This window comes from Sebastes umbrosus, chromosome 14 (genome assembly GCF_015220745.1).
Source record: "Sebastes umbrosus isolate fSebUmb1 chromosome 14, fSebUmb1.pri, whole genome shotgun sequence".
In the NCBI taxonomy this organism is placed as follows: domain Eukaryota; kingdom Metazoa; phylum Chordata; class Actinopteri; order Perciformes; family Sebastidae; genus Sebastes; species Sebastes umbrosus.
The window spans coordinates 31,535,864-31,559,415 of record NC_051282.1 but is presented as its reverse complement, the minus strand read 5'-3'; the positions used below and the strand labels follow the sequence as shown (position 1 = coordinate 31,559,415).

The window sequence follows — 23,552 nt, the reverse complement described above, 5'->3', positions numbered from 1 at the left end:
TTGAAAAAGATATACTAACACACATATTACTCACTTCTAACAATCCCAATTTTTGGCAGATGAAATTTACATAATTAATTTGATTAATATCATGGCAAAATATTATATACATAAAATGATATGGCTTAAAAGAATACCCTCCTTTTATACTTTTTAAAACATATTTGACTTTGATTGAAAACTTAAAACTCAAAAATTCTAAATTGGCAAAAACTATTAGATTGCTTAGACATTTCAAATTTATTCCAATTGTATATATATACATATATATATATATGTATATATATACATATATATATATGTATATATATATATGTATTGTGTGTGTGTGTGTGTATATATATATATATATATATTTATATATTGTATTATATATATATTATATATTTGCAGAATTTTTGGTAATGAAAAATCTGAACATGTTTATATAACTACTAATAGTTTTGCCAATTCAGAATTTCTGAGTCAATAAGCAATAAGTTAATGACATACAGTATAATTTAACGTTAAAATTCTAGAGGGAAAAAGACTGAATGTAGCTTCAAGTGGATCCTTTCTCCTTGGTTAGTCCATTGTTGAGGTTGTTATCAGTGTGCTGTCTTTGTGCTTGCAGGCTGTATACCCAGGCTCTGTCATAGCCGTGTCCCTCAATCCTGCAGGGTGTCCAGTCAGGGAGGGGGAAACGACCAGCTACCACTAACGCATCATCAGGAAGCTCAGTCTGCAACTTCTGCTGCAATAATGAAAGCTAGGAACACACAATAACACACAATAAAATAAATAAACAGAAATGTACTGATTATAATGCATCTGAATGCAACAGCACCTCAACCCTGTGCTGACAGATTATTCTTAGAGTTTTGTTTTCTGGTGTCTGGATTCTATATACCCGTAGTAAGGTCTTGGTATTCAGGTTCCTCTTAGCAAGCTGCAATCACCTGGCTGAAACAGTATTACAAACCATTTAGAAGCAGGGCTGCTTTTCCATTTATTAAAAATCTGAGTGGAGTTTTTTCATAGTAAAGCAAATTGCAACCTGGAATAAGAGCTTCCTGTTTCAAGCCAGAGAAAAGAGTTGTTGGAATACCTGCAGGTGTATCATCTCACCTGGCTTTTAATGAGCTCAACTTCATTTATTCTTTATTTCTGCATTATTTGCTCAGCTGTATGCTACATCGAGATGGTATTTATTTTTATATTACATCTGTTTATTATATTACTCACCACGCTAGGAGCCAAAAACACGGTGACATTCTTGCATTCAGTCAAGTCGACCTGTGATACAAGGCAGGTGGTAAATAGGTTATTTAATTATTAACAATTCAGCTTTAAATAACACAAATACAAAGATCACATGTAAAAAAAAAAAAAAATTCTGGGTATTGAAATGGCAAGAATAAAATAAACCAGAGAGGCAAAGTGTATTATTCATAAAGATGTTTGGTCAATTCATACTCACATAATTTTCTTCTAGGAGGGGGGACATTTCCATTCAAACTATCGTACTGTTGCAACCATAGACATATATACATAGACGCCGCATTGACTCCTGGATCGTACGGTAATGTGGGCGCCATATTGGACTCGTTGAAATCGATTGAGAAATGTAGAAGTTATAGTGCTTTTTATCCAGAAAAATGGCAGCTCCTCCGTTCACTTGTATAGGGTTACAGGCCAGTCTTGCCAGGTCCAATATGGCGCCCACGTTGACGTATCGCTGCAACGTGCGGAAGCGTCCAATGCAGCGTCCATGTATATATGTCTGTGGTTGCAATAACATATTGTTGCAAAGACAAATAGACAGTAGTATTGTGAAATGTTGCTATTCAATAGTGGCTGGTAAAACGTATGTGTAGCCTTTGAACAGAAGTGTTAGTGACACCATATCATGAGTGATAAATGTCAAACCTTCCAGAGATCTTCCCGCCTGTATGACACTTTTTCGTAATGGCCTGCTCTCCATGCATGGAAGCGGGCCAGGCGAATAAGCCAAGGGTTGAGCTCATAACCGACAGCAGGAGTGAAACCCCGCCGATGGGCCTCCAAGACCTTTAGGGTTACAAATGACCACGGTCAAACAAAACCTCAGTGCAAGAAAAAGGGAGCCCAGATATCTCGCTTACAGCCTACTCACAATGCGGCCATCACCAGATCCCAAATCCACGAGGCCTCCCTTTCGACCTCTCAGCAACGTCATGACATTATCTACCTGAGCTCTGCTGGCGGGAATGTACGGCACCTGGAAGACATTTTAAAGAGCTTCTGATAAACGACAAGGTACAAGAAGAATTAGACCGACGTGATCAACAGTGTTATGAAGATGTAGTAGACCATACCTGGAGCCTCAAGGGGACTTTTCGGAAGCCTGGCTGGAGGATTCCCGTCCACATGGCGTATACGGCGAGCCCAGTGCCAGCAGCTATCTGAGCAACACCCCATATTCCGAGGGGCCTGGACCTGAGCTCAGTGAAGGCCTCATCTGGTGCATCATCATCCATTCCTGCATGTAACGTAGTAGTGGTCCAAATTAATCTCATTTTAGAGAATATACCAAAACTCACAGGGTTATAAAATATTTATTCTCTTTGTTGTATGAAATAGTATATACAGAAATATCTATGATCTCACTCTACGCACACAGTATATACACCAGTTTGGTGCAGACTATACCTTCATTTTTTACCCTATAACAAATGCCCCTTGTTCATTTTTGCTTCACTCGGTTGTTTTTCCTGTTTGTTTACAATCCTCTTCTGCTTCTACACCCCCGACAGACAGTTTGACAGACACACAATGGATGTCATTTTGCTGACAAACAGGTTAGTTGGTGCAACCTCATCAGCTGATGGATGTAGGTACTAGTGAACCAGCTGTTTAGACACCTGCATAAACAATAAAGTAGCACACAATTGGACACTATACTGTGATAGAGAATGTGCAGAATGAGAATTTATTGGGCCGCATATGTGCAAGGTGTACAGTAACATTTGGTGGTCAGAGTGTTCTAATTTTAAGAGATTAAAAATAATAAAATCATTAATTGATAAATAATCTTTGGTTTAAGCCATTTCGATCTATGAAATGTAATGTACTTTTCTACTATAATTTACTGAGGTATCTCTGTGACAGACGGGTCACATGCATGCAGTTATTATTTTATATCCAGACGTTGTCTAGGGCTGTCAATCGATTCAAATATTGAATCCTGATTAACCGCAAATTAATCACACATTTTTTTTACTGTTCAAAATGTAAGTTAACCCTCTGAGACCCACAATAGAGCCGTTTTAATCTGTTTTTTAGGGGGTCCAGGGGGTGTTTAGGGGAGATAGCAGGTTAACAGTAGATGTCACATAGAAGTGGTGTACATCATCTGAAAGCTGGAAACCTGAAGATTAATTTGAGATGCAGCTCAGCACTGTGTGTCAAGTTATGTATAAGTGTTTAGAAAATTCTGATAGAAGTATACGACGGTCATCCTCGTGCTCTATTATGTCTCATAAGTTGATACCAATTGTTACACAGATTTGGTGCTAAATTTAACCATTTTTTTTACCACTTGGGAATTGATAAAAATGCGAGCACTTCTGTTGTGTAAACTGCTCAGAAACCCTCTTATTGTCCATCAGGCTAGGAAAGCCATCCATCCTCTGAATGCTCTAGGTCTCTAGTCTGATCCATCCATCCTCTGAATGCTCTAGGTCTCTAGTTTGATCCATCCATCCTCTGAATGCTCTAGGTCTCTAGTTTGATCCATCCATCCTCTGAATGCTCTAGGTCTCTAGTTTGTGGCTGTAAAGTTTCATGAGGCTGTGATTATCCTAGAGGTCACCAAAGGTCATTTTATCCCGGGAGGTCAATGAAATGTCTCCTATGGGGACTAACATCATCACACATGAATACAGTTGGGCTCATTGGATCCACCGGTCTCAGCTTTACACTAATACCCAATTTATGGATTTCAAGACTGTTTAGGGACCCCAGGATGCAGAAATATTAATAGAAATTCATATCTTGAGGTCAGAGGTCAAGGGACCCCTTTGAAAATGGCCAGTTTTTCCTCGCAAAAGTTGAGAGCGTTATTTAGCCCACTTCCTGACATGGTAGCATGACATGGTTGGTACCAATGGATTCTTTAGGTTTTCTAGTTTCCTATGATATCTGTAGCTTCTCTCTACCTTTAAAACTGAACCTACTAGAGCCTCTGAAGGACAGTGAAGTCAGTCGGGTCTCAGAGGGTTAAAGACATTACTGGCGTTAAAAGTGATTTGTGTTATTATCGTGTTATTAAGCTCTAATTCTGACACATTCATTAATAACATCACATAAAGCTGCCTTATATACATACATATATACATATATATAAACACACACATAACAACGCAGCTTGATTAAAGTAATAACAGTAAACACGTGTTTGACCTGCAGGAGTTTGTTCGGACCATGGATGTGATGGTGACCATAGTGCGGACACATTACCCGGTAGCACCGGCGGTCCCTCTGCGAAACATTCCGTATATCCGAGAGCTTCCTTACATTAGTTCCGGATATACTGTATATAAACCTCATGAGAACTCCTCAGACAGATGTTCCACACTGATCACAGCAGCTGTATATTGATGAATAAATAGAAACTACGGATCATGTCTTTATAGCAATACTTCTTGGTGTAATATGTATTATTGGCTACAATCAAAAAGCTTTTCTTGTTCCCATTTTACAGGAAAATATATTACATTTGGAATCATACTTGAAAATAAGTATGTTGAATATTAAGATAAAGCCCTTATTGGTGTTTCTTTATGAGAGAACTAGCACTGTACTGCAAATCACTGAAGTATATGAGAAAGACAGCAGCAAAAATACTTTTACTATACTACTATACTATTGATGCTCTAAAGTTATTAGAAGAGTCCCTTTAGCTATTTTATTTTATTACTTTACTTTGTGTGTTCTACTACTGGTGATGTATCACTTGCCGTATATTGTTGTACATTTTCTACTTAAAAAATATAAATATATATATATATATATATATATAAATACATAAATATAAATATATATAGAAATAAATACATATATAAATATATATATATATAAATACATAAATATAAATATATATAGAAATAAATACATATATATTAATAAATAAAGATAGATATATTTAAATATATATAAATAATAATAAATAAATATAGATTTATTTAAAAAATAAATAAATATATGTATATTTATTTATTTATTTTTAAAAAGTTTCCAGGGGAAACAATATAAAGTGTTGTAGCTCAACTTTCTGGATAGGTTACTATTTTGCTCTCTGTCTGTAATTACTTTTCTGCCTGTTTTATATACAGTTTTTAATTCAGTTAGAAAAGGCAGTAGTAAATCAGCACTATTCGTGTTTTAATCCCTTGGTTAAAATAAAATTGTTGTTCTATAAGAACACAAAACTTTTATTTGAAATATAACAGATGCACATTTTACATTACAATATAATTTACTTTTTTTTTTTGCAAAAGGTTTATGAAATGCTTAGTAATAGTATATTACAATAAGTGTAAACCCAACATGTACAAAGGAAAAGGAATGTCCATATCCAAGAGGAGGCATCACATTCAGTCGCTGTCTGCGTCGTCACTGATGACGCCCTGCAGGTTGGCCCAGTGGTTGGCTCTCCGGCGCCCCCTGTGGGCGTCGTTTTCCATGTCACTGTCTGAGCCAGAGTTCAGAGAGCGCAGATACGTAGAGGACGGAGGGTCGGGTCGTTTCTGCCACGCTGAGGTGCGTTTCGGTCGACCTGGGAGACGGATCCACATCAGCGGTTATAAATACAAATACACACAGTAAACAAGACACAAAAATGTTATTTACCCAAATTGAGCAGAACAGAGAGCTAAATGGTGTTCTTTCCTCGGCCAGTGAATCATTTTTGCTACTTACAAAATACTTAACAATGACTCCTTTCCTCCAGAGAAATCACACAGTGATGGGTGTCAACACTGAAGAAAAGAGACAAATAGTTACCTGTTGTGGCGATGATGTTGCTGATATCAAGACCAGCTAGTTCCTGAGTCTCCTCTCTGTTCTCTCTGGCTTTTCTACATTTCTTAATAGATGGCTGACCTGTGTGAATAAACACATACACACATTATCACAATACGATATTATTACTCCCATGTTGATTAAATACTTGACAAATCTCCCTTTAAGGTTCATTTTGAACAGATAAGAAATGTGAAAAAAGCCCTAAAATAAATATAAAGTGGGAATTTCAAAATAAAGGCGATTGATATTTTCACTTTGCATCGATGATATTGGATCGTTGATCATTGAATTGATCCAGATCGATGTATCGTTACACCCCTACTTATAATAGTTAAATGTAAAATGCCCAGAATGTGTGGTTTGTTAAAAGGTGAACGTTTTCCCACTGACCGTGAACACCGAGATCTTCCAGCTGCTTCTTCAGAACAGCCACCATGGAGCGAACGGAGCGGCAGCCGTCCAGGAGCTTCTTGTAGTTCGGCCGCACGCCACAGAGAAAAAGGTACCGCTTGAGCCTCACGACGGATTTGTCGTAATCCTGTTGGACGAATCCGAGGACAGAAGATATGACGTTTACCCTGACCCAACAGTTACCTGATAATATACACCGATCTATCTTCAAAACTTTCCATCGTTCATCTCGCACCGATGATGATCAAAGGAATTTAGATGCACCTTTACTAGATATGACGAGTCAGGACACCTACAGACGCACTTCACTGAAACTTTACAAAGTCTCAGATGAAACAAATGAAGACTATAAATACTAAAGAGCGACCGTCAAATGTAGAGCTGCTACGAATAATCAATGAGATGTCAAGTATTAAATTAATCGCCAACTATTTTGATAATCGATTAATCAGTTTGAGTAATTATTTTAAGAAAAAAAGCTTCTTAAATGTGAATATTTTCTGGTTTCTTTCCTCCTCTATGACAGTAAACTGAATATCTTTGAGTTGTGCACAAAACAAGACATTTGAGGACGTCATCTTGGGCTTTAGGAAACACTGATCCACATCTTTCATCATTTTCTGACATTCTATAAACCAAACAACTAATCGGTTAATCAAGAAAATCAACAGATTAATCAACAATAATACAACATTGATGACGCTACTGAAGAAGGAAATGTGTGTTTTCCAAATCATAATCGCTACTGGGAATCTATGGGATATTAAATCTCTGTATCCCTATACAAGTGAACGGGGGGAGCTGCCGTTTTTCTGGATAAAAGCTGGATTCTTCTGATTCTGGGCTCACCTTCGGACCTTTGGCGCTCTTCTTCTCTTTTTTCTCCTCTTTTTTCCTCGTTTTCTTCTCTTTATCATCTTGTGTTGTTTCTTTTACACTCTTCTGTTCATCCTCCAGCGAGGGGAGGGACGATGAATCAGAGTCTGGATCCTCGTTTTCCTTTTCCACCAAGACTTTTTCTTCTGCATAACACAACAACAAAAAGTCATATAATAAAAACATGAAATGAATAAACATTTATTTATGTATGGGATATACAAGTATATCAAGTGTGTCACCTTTTTCACTGTCATCTGACGAGTCATTGCCGTTGATTTTGTCGCTCTTTTCTGACTTGCTATCCGAGTCAGTTTCATCCTCTTCATCGCTCGGTGGCGTTTTCTTTCCTCGACTTGTACTCTTCTTTTTTATCACTGTTTTTCTTGGACTCTCATCGCAGTCACTCTCGTCCCCTTTTTTCACCGACTTATTCATCTCCTCATCTGTTGAGCCGTCACCGCTTATCGGTTGTTTACCGTTTGTCTTTCGCTGTGACTTGTTCACCTCTTCCTCTGCATCCTCAGATTCAGATTTGATTTCCTCTTCCTCCTCGCTCTGCTCACTTCCTGTTTTGCGGTCGTCTTTGTCCTCCGATTCTGTCATTAACCACAAAAAAAAAGATTTACAGGTTTACAACGGAGCAACAAAACGCAGTGTGTAGTAGCTATTTATATGTTATTAGTGTTTACTTGTTTTACTACTAATAAGTAGCATTGTTTGATTTATTATTCTAGATATCTACTTTATTTAGATATGAGATTTCTTTTTCTAATTATTTGTTTAGTTTAATTATTTTCTTGTTTATTAGTTTAACTTCGGGCTGCACCGATACCGGATCGGATATCGGGCCGATACTGACTCAAATAGCTGGATCGGGTATCGGTGACCATGGATCCAATCTATTAAATTCTATTCTATGTTTATATATTTTATACATTATATACTGGAATTCCAATTTCTGTTTAAAGTTTGACAAATTTTTGCTGCATTAAAAACATTTACACTTGAATCGTAATTCCTGTTAATTTCGAAGATTTTTTTTTACCAAGTTGCTGGTGTACGATTTATTATTTTAATAATAAATACAAATACTGTTTATTTTGAAGATTTTTTACGAAGTTACTGGTGTATGAATTATTATTTTAGTAATAAATAAAAATTCTGTTCATTTTGAAGATTTTTTTTTAACCACGTTGCTTGTGCACGATTTATTATATTAATAATAAATAAAAAATCTCTTAATTTTGAAGATTTTTTTTATCAAGTTACTGATGTATGATTTATTATTTTAATAATAAATTTTACCCACCACTGCCAACAGTTTACCCGCATTTGATGGGTGCTAACTTCAGACCCTGGGACCAGGACATTTTTCATTTGAGTAACTGCAAAGTAGAACATGCTATAGATGATTAAAACTACAGGCATCTAAATGCATAAAAAGCAATACAGTTACCTGATGATGAGCTTGACCGATGACGGGATTTCTTTGCTGTGGATTCATCATCATCGTCTCTCCCACTTATCACCTCGTCATTTTCCTTTTCTCTCTTCCTTTTGTTACGGGGCTTCGTGGTCTCCGACTCACTTCCAGTTCCATCATTGTCCTAGCAGGAAAAATGATGACAGTAATAACTACAGTGCTGTACCTGATTTTTGAACCCTTACAAAAATCTAAAACACTCAAAGAAACACGCACAAACAGTGTAGGAAGAATTCAGATACCTGCATTTTCATCAGTTCCTCTTCAACCACCCGTTTCATGATACTTTTGGCCTCTGGAGTTAATGATTCACATCGCACATGTGCCAGATATCGTTTTTTTAAGATGCCTAAGGTCAGTGTGCTGGAATAAGACATCAGAGAGATTACATCATTGTGTGTGAGGGAGGACGTCATTTACAGTAGCTGACATAATTAACTTATGAGAAATAGATCTGAAAATGATCAAATTTAACAGACCAACATTATACTGAATGACTGATAGAAACATCATCTGTAAAGCAGATAAAGACTATAAATACTTAAGAGCGACTGTCAAATGTAGATCTGCAACGCTTAGTAGTCAACTATTAAATTAATCGCCAACTATTTTGATAAAATTACAACTTTTTTCACGTAATAATATGACTTTATTCTCATAATATTACAATTCTTTTCTTGTAAAGTTATGACTTTAATCTCATAATATTACGACTTTTTTCCCCGTAAAGTTATGACTTTATTCTCACAATATTGCGACTTCTTTTCATGAAATAATATGACTTTATTCTCATTAAATTATGACTATTCTCGTAAAGTTATGACTTTATTCTCATTAAATTCTGACTTTATTCTCGTAATATTACGACTTTTTATTCTTGAAATAGTATGACTTTATTCTCAGTTTGACTTTTTTCCTCTTAAAGTTTTGACTTTATTCTCATAATATTATGACCTTTTTCTCTTAAAGTTATGAGGCTGATATGAGCTTTGTGTTGAGGTAATAAACCAGAACAGTGTCATATAGTCTAGTATTACTGATGTTAACTTGTTTAATATAGTCTAGTGTTACTGATGTTAACTTATTTAATATAGTCTAGTGTTACTGATGTTAACTTGTTTAATATAGTCTAGTGTTACTGATGTTAACTTGTTTAATATAGTCTAGTGTTACTGATGTTAACTTGTTTAATATAGTCTAGTGTTACTGATGTTAACTTGTTTAATATAGTCTAGTATTACTGATGTTAACTTGTTTAATGTAGTCTAGTGTTACTGATGTTAACTTGTTTAATGTAGTCTAGTGTTACTGGTGTTAACTTGTTTAATATAGTCTAGTGTTACTGATGTTAACTTGTTTAATATAGTCTAGTATTACTGATGTTAACTTGTTTAATATAGTCTAGTGTTACTGATGTTAACTTGTTTAATATAGTCTAGTGTTACTGATGTTAACTTGTTTAATATAGTCTAGTGTTACTGATGTTAACTTGTTTAATATAGTCTAGTGTTACTGATGTTAACTTGTTTAATATAGTCTAGTGTTACTGATGTTAACTTGTTTAATATAGTCTAGTATTACTGATGTTAACTTGTTTAATATAGTCTAGTATTACTGATGTTAACTTGTTTAATATAGTCTAGTGTTACTGATGTTAACTTGTTTAATATAGTCTAGTGTTACTGATGTTAACTTGTTTAATATAGTCTAGTATTACTGATGTTAACTTGTTTAATATAGTCTAGTGTTACTGATGTTAACTTGTTTAATATAGTCTAGTGTTACTGATGTTAACTTGTTTAATATAGTCTAGTAGTTACTGATGTTAACTTGTTTAATATAGTCTAGTGTTACTGGTGTTAACTTGTTTAATATAGTCTAGTGTTACTGATGTTAACTTGTTTAATATAGTCTAGTGTTACTGATGTTAACTTGTTTAATATAGTCTAGTGTTACTGATGTTAACTTGTTTAATATAGTCTAGTGTTACTGATGTTAACTTGTTTAATATAGTCTAGTGTTACTGATGTTAAACTTGTTTAATATAGTCTAGTGTTTACTGATGTTAACTTGTTTAATATAGTCTAGTGTTACTGATGTTAACTTTGTTAATATAGTCTAGTGTTACTGATGTTAACTTGTTTAATATAGTCTAGTGTTACTGATGTTAACTTGTTTAATATAGTCTAGTGTTACTGATGTTAACTTGTTTAATATAGTCTAGTGTTACTGATGTTAACTTGTTTAATATAGTCTAGTGTTTACTGATGTTAACTTGTTTAATATAGTCTAGTGTTACTGGTGTTAACTTGTTTAATATAGTCTAGTGTTACTGGTGTTAACTTGTTTAATATAGTCTAGTGTTACTGTGTTAACTTGTTTAATATAGTCCTAGTGTTACTGATGTTAACTTGTTTAATATAGTCTAGTGTTACTGATGTTAACTTGTTTAATGTAGTCTAGTGTTACTGATGTTAACTTGTTTAATGTAGTCTAGTGTTACTGGTGTTAACTTGTTTAATATAGTCTAGTGTTACTGATGTTAACTTGTTTAATATAGTCTAGTGTTACTGGTGTTAACTTATTTAATATAGTCTAGTGTTACTGATGTTAACTTGTTTAATATAGTCTAGTGTTACTGATGTTAACTTGTTTAATATAGTCTAGTGTTACTGATGTTAACTTGTTTAATATAGTCTAGTGTTACTGATGTTAACTTGTTTAATATAGTCTAGTGTTACTGATGTTAACTTGTTTAATATAGTCTAGTGTTACTGATGTTAACTTGTTTAATATAGTCTAGTGTTACTGATGTTAACTTGTTTAATATAGTCTAGTGTTACTGATGTTAACTTGTTTAATATAGTCTAGTGTTACTGATGTTAACTTGTTTAATATAGTCTAGTGTTACTGGTGTTAACTTGTTTAATATAGTCTAGTGTTACTGGTGTTAACTTGTTTAATATAGTCTAGTGTTACTGGATGTTAACTTGTTTAATATAGTCTAGTGTTACTGATGTTAACTTGTTTAATATAGTCTAGTGTTACTGATGTTAACTTGTTTAATATAGTCTAGTGTTACTGATGTTAACTTGTTTAATATAGTCTAGTGTTACTGATGTTAACTTGTTTAATATAGTCTAGTGTTACTGATGTTAACTTGTTTAATATAGTCTAGTGTTACTGATGTTAACTTGTTTAATATAGTCTAGTGTTACTGATGTTAACTTGTTTAATATAGTCTAGTGTTACTGATGTTAACTTGTTTAATATAGTCTAGTGTTACTGGTGTTAACTTGTTTAATATAGTCTAGTGTTACTGGTGTTAACTTGTTTAATATAGTCTAGTGTTACTGATGTTAACTTGTTTAATATAGTCTAGTGTTACTGATGTTAACTTGTTTAATATAGTCTAGTGTTACTGATGTTAACTTGTTTAATGTAGTCTAGTGTTACTGTTGTTAACTTGTTTAATATAGTCTAGTGTTACTGATGTTAACTTGTTTAATATAGTCTAGTGTTACTGATGTTAACTTGTTTAATATAGTCTAGTGTTACTGATGTTAACTTGTTTAATATAGTCTAGTGTTACTGATGTTAACTTGTTTAATATAGTCTAGTGTTACTGATGTTAACTTGTTTAATATAGTCTAGTGTTACTGATGTTAACTTGTTTAATATAGTCTAGTGTTACTGATGTTAACTTGTTTAATATAGTCTAGTGTTACTGATGTTAACTTGTTTAATATAGTCTAGTGTTACTGATGTTAACTTGTTTAATATAGTCTAGTGTTACTGATGTTAACTTGTTTAATATAGTCTAGTGTTACTGATGTTAACTTGTTTAATATAGTCTAGTGTTACTGATGTTAACTTGTTTAATATAGTCTAGTGTTACTGATGTTAACTTGTTTAATATAGTCTAGTGTTACTGATGTTAACTTGTTTAATATAGTCTAGTGTTACTGATGTTAACTTGTTTAATATAGTCTAGTGTTACTGATGTTAACTTGTTTAATATAGTCTAGTGTTACTGATGTTAACTTGTTTAATATAGTCTAGTGTTACTGATGTTAACTTGTTTAATATAGTCTAGTGTTACTGATGTTAACTTGTTTAATATAGTCTAGTGTTACTGATGTTAACTTGTTTAATATAGTCTAGTGTTACTGATGTTAACTTGTTTAATATAGTCTAGTGTTACTGATGTTAACTTGTTTAATATAGTCTAGTGTTACTGATGTTAACTTGTTTAATATAGTCTAGTGTTACTGATGTTAACTTGTTTAATATAGTCTAGTGTTACTGATGTTAACTTGTTTAATATAGTCTAGTGTTACTGATGTTAACTTGTTTAATATAGTCTAGTGTTACTGATGTTAACTTGTTTAATATAGTCTAGTGTTACTGATGTTAACTTGTTTAATATAGTCTAGTGTTACTGATGTTAACTTGTTTAATATAGTCTAGTGTTACTGATGTTAACTTGTTTAATATAGTCTAGTGTTACTGATGTTAACTTGTTTAATATAGTCTAGCGTTACTGGTGTTAACTTGTTTAATATAGTCTAGCGTTACTGGTGTTAACTTGTTTAATATAGTCTAGCGTTACTGGTGTTAACTTGTTTAATATAGTCTAGCGTTACTGATGTTAACTTGTTTAATATAGTCTAGCGTTACTGATGTTAACTTGTTTAATATAGTCTAGTGTTACTGATGTTAACTTGTTTAATATAGTCTAGTGTTACTGATGTTAACTTGTTTAATATAGTCTAGTGTTACTGATGTTAACTTGTTTAATATAGTCTAGTGTTACTGATGTTAACTTGTTTAATATAGTCTAGTATTACTGATGTTAACTTGTTTAATATAGTCTAGTGTTACTGATGTTAACTTGTTTAATATAGTCTAGTGTTACTGATGTTAACTTGTTTAATATAGTCTAGTGTTACTGATGTTAACTTGTTTAATATAGTCTAGTGTTACTGATGTTAACTTGTTTAATATAGTCTAGTGTTACTGATGTTAACTTGTTTAATATAGTCTAGTGTTACTGATGTTAACTTGTTTAATATAGTCTAGTGTTACTGATGTTAACTTGTTTAATATAGTCTAGTGTTACTGATGTTAACTTGTTTAATATAGTCTAGTGTTACTGATGTTAACTTGTTTAATATAGTCTAGTGTTACTGATGTTAACTTGTTTAGTATAGTCTAGTATTACTGATGTTAACTTGTTTAATATAGTCTAGTGTTACTGATGTTAACTTGTTTAATATAGTCTAGTGTTACTGATGTTAACTTGTTTAATATAGTCTAGTGTTACTGATGTTAACTTGTTTAATATAGTCTAGTGTTACTGATGTTAACTTGTTTAATATAGTCTAGTGTTACTGATGTTAACTTGTTTAATATAGTCTAGTGTTACTGATGTTAACTTGTTTAATATAGTCTAGTGTTACTGATGTTAACTTGTTTAATATAGTCTAGTGTTACTGATGTTAACTTGTTTAATATAGTCTAGTGTTACTGATGTTAACTTGTTTAATATAGTCTAGTGTTACTGATGTTAACTTGTTTAATATAGTCTAGTGTTACTGATGTTAACTTGTTTAATATAGTCTAGTGTTACTGATGTTAACTTGTTTAGTATAGTCTAGTATTACTGATGTTAACTTGTTTAATATAGTCTAGTGTTACTGATGTTAACTTGTTTAATATAGTCTAGTGTTACTGATGTTAACTTGTTTAATATAGTCTAGTGTTACTGATGTTAACTTGTTTAATATAGTCTAGTGTTACTGATGTTAACTTGTTTAATATAGTCTAGTGTTACTGATGTTAACTTGTTTAATATAGTCTAGTGTTACTGATGTTAACTTGTTTAATATAGTCTAGTGTTACTGATGTTAACTTGTTTAATATAGTCTAGTGTTACTGATGTTAACTTGTTTAATATAGTCTAGTGTTACTGATGTTAACTTGTTTAATATAGTCTAGTGTTACTGATGTTAACTTGTTTAATATAGTCTATATTAGTATTACTGATGTTAACTGTGTTAGTCCACCATGTACACTGAAGTTAACGACATTAACCCTTAACAGCCGTAAAGCCTTCAGCTCTGTGTACCTGGTCCTAACAGGTGTATCTGTACCTGAGGTCCGGCTCATCGCGGAGTTCACTGAACACGAAGCTGCTGATTCCCGCCGCCTCCTCCTCGGACACCATCTTTATTATTATGCTTCTTTTTTATGTTTTGGCGGCGGAAAGACCCCGGAAGTGACTGGAAGTGACGTCAGACCCAGACCAGCCCTTCCAAAATAAAACATAATAAAACCTGGAACAACTTTATGTTTTTTTCGTAACTTAAACTGAATTACTTCATCTATTTACAATTTGTATGTATAAAAATATTATAATATATGTTTATTTATTCATACACGTTTTTCTAAAGGATTATCAATGTTTACTATTTTCCTTCATGATTTAATGTATTTCATAATCACTCAAATTTTTATAAAAACAAAAAGCATTAACACAATTAAAAATTTAATTTTCTTTTAAAATTTTTTGAATTTAACCTGTCTATATTTTATTGTAATTTTCATATATTTATTCTTAAATAGTTAAATGAAGAGTGAATAGTTAAAATCTTGACTTAGGTTTTGTTCCATATAATAAGGTACAGTAATGTTCAATAATTACTTTCCTATAATTAACAGCTTGAATGAATGAATGAAATGTTTTGGAGCATCATGTAAGCATGCAAATCTATTTCTTTATCATACTTTAGGAAAAAAGGGAAAAATAAGACCAAGAAGCTCAAGTCGGATTTCACAAGTAATTTATTCAGAACATTTCCATGACCACTATTGGACGGAAGTCATATTAGTGCATATTTTAAGGTATTCCAAGGTGATTTTATTAAGGGTCTGAGATACATATTGTTCCCATTCAATGTTGTTTTTTTCCAGTATTTAGAGTGATTAGGTTTACACAAGACACTGGTAAATATCAGAAAGAAAATGTGTATCCTCTCCCTGAGGGAAATTAAAATAAAACCCAGTATTAATTGCCTTTGTCATCACTGTACGGCCAATTACTACGAGCGAATTTCAGTGGTTTGGTATAAGACATAAAGCGCAAGTGAGAGATCATGGCTCAGAATAAAATACAATATCAAAGAAATGGGCACGGTTCCTCTTGAAACATTAAACTGAAATGTAAGTTCACTATTTAAGTCATTTACAGGCGTAAATTTCTGCTGTGTGCTATGGAGTGCATCGTATCATTCCAAAAATTTAAAACTCACTTGAGCACTAGTTTACACAAAAAGATTGCATACAATACAAAAAAGTTAAATACCAAACAATAAATTAGGTTCATAAATTAATAAAAACATCTTGAAGCAACAGCAGTAATAATTTAAATAAAGAAAATTGAGCTGCGCAAACGATCTCATTCATAAACAACCTCCCTAAAAATGGCTACTCAGTTTTTATTCCAGTGTTAACATATCTAGGCTAAACGTGACCATCCTCCGTTCATCACTGTCGGGCAGCGCGTCAGTCCAACGTATGAAAAAGGCAACAGATGTTTCACCACCTGAATAAACAGACTGTTTCCTAGAAGTCAAACACAGAGGAGGGTGCCAGTGCATATCATTAACACCCACATTAAACAGGTGGGAGATGGGTTTTTAGGCCCGTTCAGTAACGTGCAGGAGGTTTTCTTAACATTTGCCAGTTTCATGTCCCAGGTCATTTTACACATTTCCTATTTAAATAATGTACACAAGTTCTTGTAAACAGAAGCATTTTTCACGTCCAAACGACTTCAGTTACAGATCAGTCATCGACTCCTACATTTCTGTGCAGTGACGCCTAAAAGACATTTGATTAAATAACTACCTACCGATCTATTGCTATGATCAACGACGTCTCTTTCATTCTAGCATCCCAGAAAAAAAACTGAACACAAACACTCTCTCCCGTGCCTCGTGTTTTCACATTATTAGTCCTTATACACAGTTTGCTGACCGGGCCCTCTTTCGTCATGCATTATATGCCTCCTCACGTGGATCCGTCGTACTCGCCTGTCGCCTCCCGTAGCGCCCTCTTCCTCGCCTCCCAGTGACGAACCGGAGCCTCTGGAGTCTAAAAGGTGTAAGCCTCCTGGACCGGTTCCTCTGCCGTTCTCGTAAATGAGGATGTTGAGGGTTTCTTCAAAGATTCGAGCCTCGGGAAACTCAACCTAACAAACAGTTCACAGTTCAGACTCTGTATTTTTTGGTGTTCTATAATTAATATAATACATATCCCACCCTAGTCAAAGCAGTAACATTAAACTTTTACTATAATACTTGAAACAAATTGATTAACCATAACAAAGGATCAACAGCTTAAAGGGACAGTGTGTAGGATTTAACGGCATCTAGTGGTGTGGTATCAGATTGCAACCAACTGAGTACTCCTCCGCTCACTCCTCCCTTTCCAAGACTGCAGTAACGTGAGACACTGAGTGCAAAACTGTGGTAACGCCACACTTCAATAGTGACTCAGTGATGATGTAGCTCGCCACGCTTTGTTGCTGTTGTCGCTGGTAGTGTGAACACAGCTTTAGTTAGCTATCTTTAAAGGTGCTTCCCATCTTTGTGCTAAAATGTCAGACTATTGCTTTGAGGACTTTAAGGGTGTGCACACTGTGCCATGCTTACTTTGGTCTGCTTCTTCTCTGTGGCGTAGACGATGGAAGTGCAGCATACTTCAGCGATCTTGCGACCTTCACCATAGAAAGACCAACAGCAGATCTCATCCCCGAGCACGTCTTTCACAAACAGGACGCGGCCGTTAAATCGCAGCACCAGTTTGTCGAACAGTTCGATGTTCTTCAGCAGGTTATCATCAGAGTTGCTGGTCACAGGGGAGAGACAAAGAGCGAGTCAGTATCAACTCAGAAGACTAATAAACACTTTACACTCAGAAATCCAAAAAGTGAAGGTCAAGTGAAGGTCAAGTGAACACATGAAACACTGATAGTTTGTTATTGCAGCATCTTGTCAACTTGTTTTTCATGCTCTCTGTAGGACACATGCACACTCAGCCTTATCTGATTTTACCTGGTGTAAGAGTATTTGTTGTTTCCTCTGTTGTTCTGCAGTTTGACGACCGGCTGCAGGGACAAGAAACAAAGAAATCCTATTAATCCTGTAGACTATAAATGGAACAATTATTATAATTAGAATAACACAGCAGACAACCATTTTCACGGCTCACAATTCTAAACCTCTTCAAACCATCTATTATTTGATTTTAAATTCTGTACAGAGAAACAGGAGAGCGCCGGACGATCAGGGTTTCACAGCTGCTGATCTGATTAACACTTTAGTCAGAGATGAAATTAAATTTACCTTTCTACAAGTAGCAATCATCTTCTGTTCTTCTTTGGCTGACGTGATCATGGGGATGCGACACACAGTTTCAAAGACATCCTTTTGTTTCTGAAGGTAAATTAATAAAGTGCATTAAAATACATCTGCAACACTTGATTGTAAGTATGAATTAACCCTCTAAGACCCCCTTTGAAAATGGCCATGACAGTTTTTCCTTGCTAAAATTTAGCCCAAATTTGGAGCGTTATTTACCCTCATTCCCGACATGGTTGGTACCAACGTCAATCGGGATCGAGGGTTAATCAATTAACTGGATAAAAGCTAATAATGTAATAATTCTAATGACAGAAATAATGTGAAACACCCATCATAAAACACCAGGGACCAAAGTAATGTTTAGGCTGACAAATAGCTATTTACCTGCATGGCACTGAGGCAGTGCTGGACGAGTCCCTGGACCCGATAGTACTGGGCCTCCTTCAGAACCTCATCCAGTTCTTTGTGGTCCTCTGGAAGCGGTACCGATCCATCTCGCAGGAAGTTCAAAACCAGTCCAAAATGTCGGCCACACCTATCCAAAACGACCCAACCTGAGCCAGCGGGAAAAAAAAGATTTTGAGTCATTTGCATTCTTCAGTAATGGACCAGTGTGCACCCAGTCATTTAATGTGGAAACCTTTCCCATACAAACGGTTCTATAGGCCACGCCAGGACCACACAGTGTAGTGTCGGTAATAACAGTCGCCTGACTAACTCTTTTTTAATTTATAAGGGACATGTAACGTCAGCTCCGTTCTCTCTATCCATCCATGGTCAGCTCCATCGGGGCCGTTTCAATGCAGAGAACACAAATATCAGTATCTGGGTGCTCTACAGTCGTAGCGTCGGCCCGTTTGACCACGGAGACGATAGCGACAGCCGGCTCCACCGCCACGTTACCGTGATATGATAACGTTTCCTGTCCGTGACAGAGTTAGCATGCAGCTTTAGCTCTGCTCTGTCTAGCTCTGCTTTTCCTGTCAATGTGTGAAACCCAAAGTGTTTCCATCCTTTACTGGATGTGTAGTGTTTACCACGCTGGATTTAACATGGGAGGGTGCAGGTCGTATCCACGCTGACCCTCCAACGTTTTACACTCTCTGAGCTTTGTTTTGGTTGACGGATACGGAACGGATATGACGTCACGTTACTCAGACTACAACAATAAAAGCGGTGACTTCCTTCTACCTCCACATAGACTCAAATGAAGCAAATATATTGATTCTGGCATTAATAAATCTATTTCAAAACAATCCAAAATTGCAATATATAGGTGAATGGATTTCTTTCCCACCCCTATTAAACACCAACTATGTGGATCCAGTAACAATGTTAGTGCCCCCCCCCCACCAGACAGACACATCCACTCACCTTCTGAGTCTATGGACACCTCAGTTCCTCCATTGCATATGCTCCGCAGCAGACTGTCTTCCTTGCTTAATGTCTGGACGGTTGTATAATGCAGCGAGCCGCCCACGTTTAATTTGACATACTTGCTCCCCAGAAGACCCCGACTTCTGAGCTCATCTGTGTTGTGGAAGGCCGGCTGGGAAACAGCAGACTGGGCAGAGTCAGCAGCATCACTGCCTACTGAAGCCTCAGCAGACATGGGGCTGAGGAGTCACTTCCTGACTGAAACACAGAAGCACATGATGGCTTGTTGGAGCAGGTTTGGACAAGAACAAGTGATGAATGAGTCTGTATTAATGTAAAAGTGTATAGTCACAATTTCAGTTGTCTCTTAATTGACAACCGTGTGAGTAAAACACATATAATGGCTGAGATGAGTGACTGGGATCATTCTTTTATGTGTAAGGCAACATCAGGCTTGACCTAAACATCGCTTTCTTAACTTTGTAAAACAAAATCTAACGAATAAACGCATAGATATACATTTTGTGAATTGTTATCTATTATTAAAATAAATCGTACACCAGCAACTTCACCTATGTGCAAAGTTTATTTTCATGGGAAAGCAAATTTCCTAGGAGGAAGAGGAGGAGGAAGAAGATTGACAAAAAAAGAGGGACCGGCTGCCCAGCCCCTAATAAATATATATAAATAAATAAATAAATAAATAAATAAATAAGCAAGCGTTGCTTACATAGCATCTGTACAGTGTTGCTACAACTTGATCAGGAAAAAACACAGAGTTGGGGCACATACACCAATATTTTAGATAATAGATTAAATAATTAATTTGTGAGTTTGTTGCTGATTTGGCCCACAAAGCCAGCTGAGGAAGTTTAGCATCGGACTGGACCTATGTGCAAAGTTTGGTTTATTTTCATGCATGAGAAGGCAGATTTCCTAGGAGGTAGAGGAGGAGGAGGAGGAGGATGAGGAGGAGGAAGAAGATTATTGACAAAAACAACATAGCAGCTCGCTGTGTGTAAAGTGCATCAGTTTACTGCCAAGCTTTCTCCACTCCTCCTCTCAGTGGGATACGGGAAGCAGCCCTTATTCTTTAATGTACACTAATGCAATGTCCTGCAGAAGCAGCGTGCACGTAGACTGTCCTGAGGCGTCTGTTGTCCCACAGACACTTATTTTATTTAAAAAGGGACCATGCACAGCTTAAAACATAAATGATCTGTACCAGATTATAGCTTTAAGCTAATTCACATCTGTAGTCCCTTGGCAGGTCAAAACAGAGAAACATACTACAGTCATACAAGAAAGAACATACAAAACACACAATACACAGCTACACAATAGCACATCACAAAGTATGCTTGTCACGTAAAAGCAAGTCATGAAGACTATGGAGTAAAGATCAGTGAGAACAGAGCTGAGCAGCTTTCAACAGAAGTTAGTTTTGAAAGTGCTGATAGAGCTGCAGCTCCTCACATCGTCACAGTGCTGAACAAAGCCAGCTGAGGACGTTTAGCATCGGACTGGACCTATGTGCAAAGTTTGGTTTAATTTCATGCATGAGAAGGCAGATTTCCTAGGAAGAAGGAGGAAGAAGAATATTGACAAAAACAACATAGCTGCTCGGCCCCTGATGATTTAGTTCTTGTGTGTAAAGTGCATCAGTTTACTGCCAAGCCTTCTCCACTCCTCATCTCAGTGGGATACGGGAAGCAGCCCTTATTCTTTAATGTACACTAATGCAAGAAGCAGCATGCACGTAGACCAGGGCTGCCCAAGGTGGGGCCCGCGGGCCAAAGTTGGCCCGCCATCAGGTTTGATTTGGCCCGGTTTGATGTTTGCAAATTGTTTTTTTTTTATTAAAAGACACAACCGACTTCACTGTCTTTTGGAGGCCGTACCAGGCTCGGGTTTATGGTTAGACGATCGTGGCATCATATGAAACTAGACAACCTAAGGACTCCATTAGTACCGTATCATGTCATGCTATAGCTTGTCAGGAAGTTGGGTTAAATTTTGGCGAGGAAAAACTGTCATGGTCATTTTCAAAGGGCTCCCTTGACCTCTGACCTCCAGATCAGTGAATGTAAATGGGTTCTATGGGTACCCACGAGTCTCCCCTTTACAGACATGCCCACTTTATGATAATCACATACAGTTTTTTTGAAAGCAGTATACATAAAGGGTGTATTTTAATATTTCTGCATACTGGGGTCCCTGAACAGTTTTGGAAATGCATAAATAAATTGCATAAATGAGCCCAATTGTATTCAGCAGATGGGTTTTAAGGGGCTAACTATGTCAAACATATTCAATTAAGGGAAGCTGGGATCCTAGAACCACTTTGCATCTTAATAATACAAAACAATAGGTGTGTAATTGTGTCCTGAGGAGTCTGTTGTCTCAGCCACTCAATGCTGAACACACCCATCACCAATATATAGATCATCATAATGCTAAATGAGCTGGATACAACCACAGTACCCTTAACATCAGCTCAGACATGAAGAGATGCAGTTAAGATGCTAACTCATCAGGATCATTAATAATACTCACCACACTGAACATCCAAAGAGAGCTGCAGAGAGAACCAGCTGAGCCAAGAGAGCTGATCTATAATCTATAACCAGCTAGCAGCTGATGCTAGCAGGTGAACACAGGTGAACGCAGGTGAGCACAGGTGAACGCAGGTGAACGCAGGTGAGCACAGGTGACTTCACAGAGCAGCTCTCTGCTGTCTGGTTGTAATCATCGCAGCTGGATCAGAGATGCTAACAGCTAACAGCAGCTAGTCCAGTTAGCTTCGCTTTGAGCTGTAAGCTAGCAGCTCTTCTTCTTCTTGTGTCGCTTACTGAGAGACAAACCTGAAATCAGACATCAAAACATGAGAACTGCTGAATTAAGAAGAGCCAGTTCCATAGCTGGACAGAAAGATGATGAAGTGAAGCTAACAGGAGATGCTAACAGTGATGCTAACAGCTCAACTCGGAAACGAAACTCGATCATCTACTTCCGCTGTTTTCTTCTTCTACGTCACTTTTATGCTAAACAGGAACTCGTGACGTAGAAATTAATTAGCGCCACCTTCTGGTAGAGAAGACTACCTGCAGCTCCACAGTACTACAGTACTGCTACAGTACTACAGTACAGTACCACAGTATTACTACAGTACTACAGTACAGTACCACAGTACTACTACAGTACTACCGTACAGTACCACAGTACTACTACAGTACTACCGTACAGTACCAGAGTACTACTGCAGTACTACAGTACAGTACCACAGTACTGCTACAGTACTACAGTACAGTATCACAATACTACTACAGTACTACCGTACAGTACCACAGTACTACTACAGTACTACCGTACAGTACCACAGTACTACTACAGTACTACAGTACAGTACCAGAGTACTACTACAGTACTACCGTACAGTACCACAGTACTACTGCAGTACTACAGTACAGTACCACAGTACTACTGCAGTACAGTTGTTCTGGAAACAATTCATGGAATGGTTAAGAATGAAATCCACAGCAATGCCTACTATTAATCACAATAGTATTATTTTTGTTGTTATTTTATTCGAAGACAAATAATTGCACCAAATTCTTTATTCATATATTAAGTCCCTGAAATTAATGAAATCCAAACATGCCAAAGATCTCTTTATATTACTTGATTAAATGATCTGACCCTATAACTAAATTTATTTACTTTCTTTTTTTTATTTTATTGTCTGTGTAAATGTTTTATGTCTACTGTGTTATCTGCTCAGTTTTGAGGATAATAACTTTATTTAATGATTTTTTGCCTTAATTGTTGTAAATTCATTTTGTGAATAAAAAAAAAAATCTATGTTTTGAGAAAAAAACTAATTTTCTAGTAAACTTCTGACTTTATCGTCATAATATTTTGACTTTTTT

The 23,552-nt window shown here is 35.8% G+C and overlaps 3 protein-coding genes across 4 annotated transcripts; all 3 read right to left on the bottom strand.

Moving 5' to 3' along the window:
- Window positions 1-370: 370 nt before the first annotated feature.
- antkmt (adenine nucleotide translocase lysine methyltransferase) lies at window positions 371-4,503 on the bottom strand. The gene is made up of 6 exons (XM_037792981.1): window positions 4,423-4,503; window positions 2,337-2,500; window positions 2,135-2,239; window positions 1,909-2,049; window positions 1,225-1,275; window positions 371-748 (listed from the first exon to the last, which is right to left on the bottom strand). Exons 2-6 carry the CDS (start codon window positions 2,496-2,498, stop codon window positions 542-544), a joined length of 666 nt encoding a protein of 221 aa, XP_037648909.1. The 5' UTR covers window positions 2,499-2,500; window positions 4,423-4,503; the 3' UTR covers window positions 371-541.
- Window positions 4,504-5,477: 974 nt separating this feature from the next.
- On the bottom strand, window positions 5,478-15,128 carry hirip3 (HIRA interacting protein 3). Its single transcript, XM_037792968.1, has 8 exons — window positions 14,974-15,128; window positions 9,061-9,181; window positions 8,792-8,942; window positions 7,575-7,931; window positions 7,306-7,478; window positions 6,436-6,583; window positions 6,025-6,123; window positions 5,478-5,797 (listed from the first exon to the last, which is right to left on the bottom strand). Exons 1-8 carry the CDS (start codon window positions 15,045-15,047, stop codon window positions 5,616-5,618), a joined length of 1,305 nt encoding a protein of 434 aa, XP_037648896.1. The 5' UTR covers window positions 15,048-15,128; the 3' UTR covers window positions 5,478-5,615.
- A 518-nt stretch (window positions 15,129-15,646) lies between these two features.
- On the bottom strand, window positions 15,647-22,617 carry kctd13 (potassium channel tetramerization domain containing 13). Of its 2 annotated transcripts, XM_037792975.1 has the most exons (8): window positions 22,235-22,617; window positions 22,180-22,204; window positions 19,621-19,881; window positions 18,631-18,800; window positions 18,229-18,318; window positions 17,938-17,990; window positions 17,536-17,731; window positions 15,647-17,072 (listed from the first exon to the last, which is right to left on the bottom strand). In XM_037792975.1, exons 3-8 carry the CDS (start codon window positions 19,856-19,858, stop codon window positions 16,833-16,835), a joined length of 987 nt encoding a protein of 328 aa, XP_037648903.1. In that variant the 5' UTR covers window positions 19,859-19,881; window positions 22,180-22,204; window positions 22,235-22,617; the 3' UTR covers window positions 15,647-16,832. The 2 variants fall into 2 exon arrangements, with proteins under 2 accessions (XP_037648903.1, XP_037648902.1); XM_037792974.1 differs by having other exon boundaries at window positions 22,180-22,617.
- Window positions 22,618-23,552: the final 935 nt, after the last annotated feature.

What these genes read in the sequence shown, in the direction of transcription:
- antkmt (XM_037792981.1), bottom strand. Translation starts at nt 2,498, where the DNA reads ATGGATGATGATGCACCAGATGAGGCCTTCACTGAGCTCAGGTCCAGG. An exon ending in GATCTGGTGATGGCCGCATT is followed by an intron (nt 2,050 to 2,134) that starts GTGAGTAGGCTG and finishes GTAACCCTAAAG; the next exon opens with GTCTTGGAGGCCCATCGGCG. An exon ending in TGTTTTTGGCTCCTAGCGTG is followed by an intron (nt 749 to 1,224) that starts GTGAGTAATATA and finishes GTGTGTTCCTAG; the next exon opens with CTTTCATTATTGCAGCAGAA.
- hirip3 (XM_037792968.1), bottom strand. Translation starts at nt 15,047, where the DNA reads ATGGTGTCCGAGGAGGAGGCGGCGGGAATCAGCAGCTTCGTGTTCAGT. An exon ending in TCGGTCAAGCTCATCATCAG is followed by an intron (nt 7,932 to 8,791) that starts GTAACTGTATTG and finishes GGTTAATGACAG; the next exon opens with AATCGGAGGACAAAGACGAC. An exon ending in AGAGCGCCAAAGGTCCGAAG is followed by an intron (nt 6,584 to 7,305) that starts GTGAGCCCAGAA and finishes TTCGTCCAACAG; the next exon opens with GATTACGACAAATCCGTCGT.
- kctd13 (XM_037792974.1), bottom strand. Translation starts at nt 19,858, where the DNA reads ATGTCTGCTGAGGCTTCAGTAGGCAGTGATGCTGCTGACTCTGCCCAG. An exon ending in AACAAATACTCTTACACCAG is followed by an intron (nt 17,732 to 17,937) that starts GTAAAATCAGAT and finishes CCCTGTGACCAG; the next exon opens with CAACTCTGATGATAACCTGC. An exon ending in CAGAGAAGAAGCAGACCAAA is followed by an intron (nt 17,073 to 17,535) that starts GTAAGCATGGCA and finishes ACTGTTTGTTAG; the next exon opens with GTTGAGTTTCCCGAGGCTCG.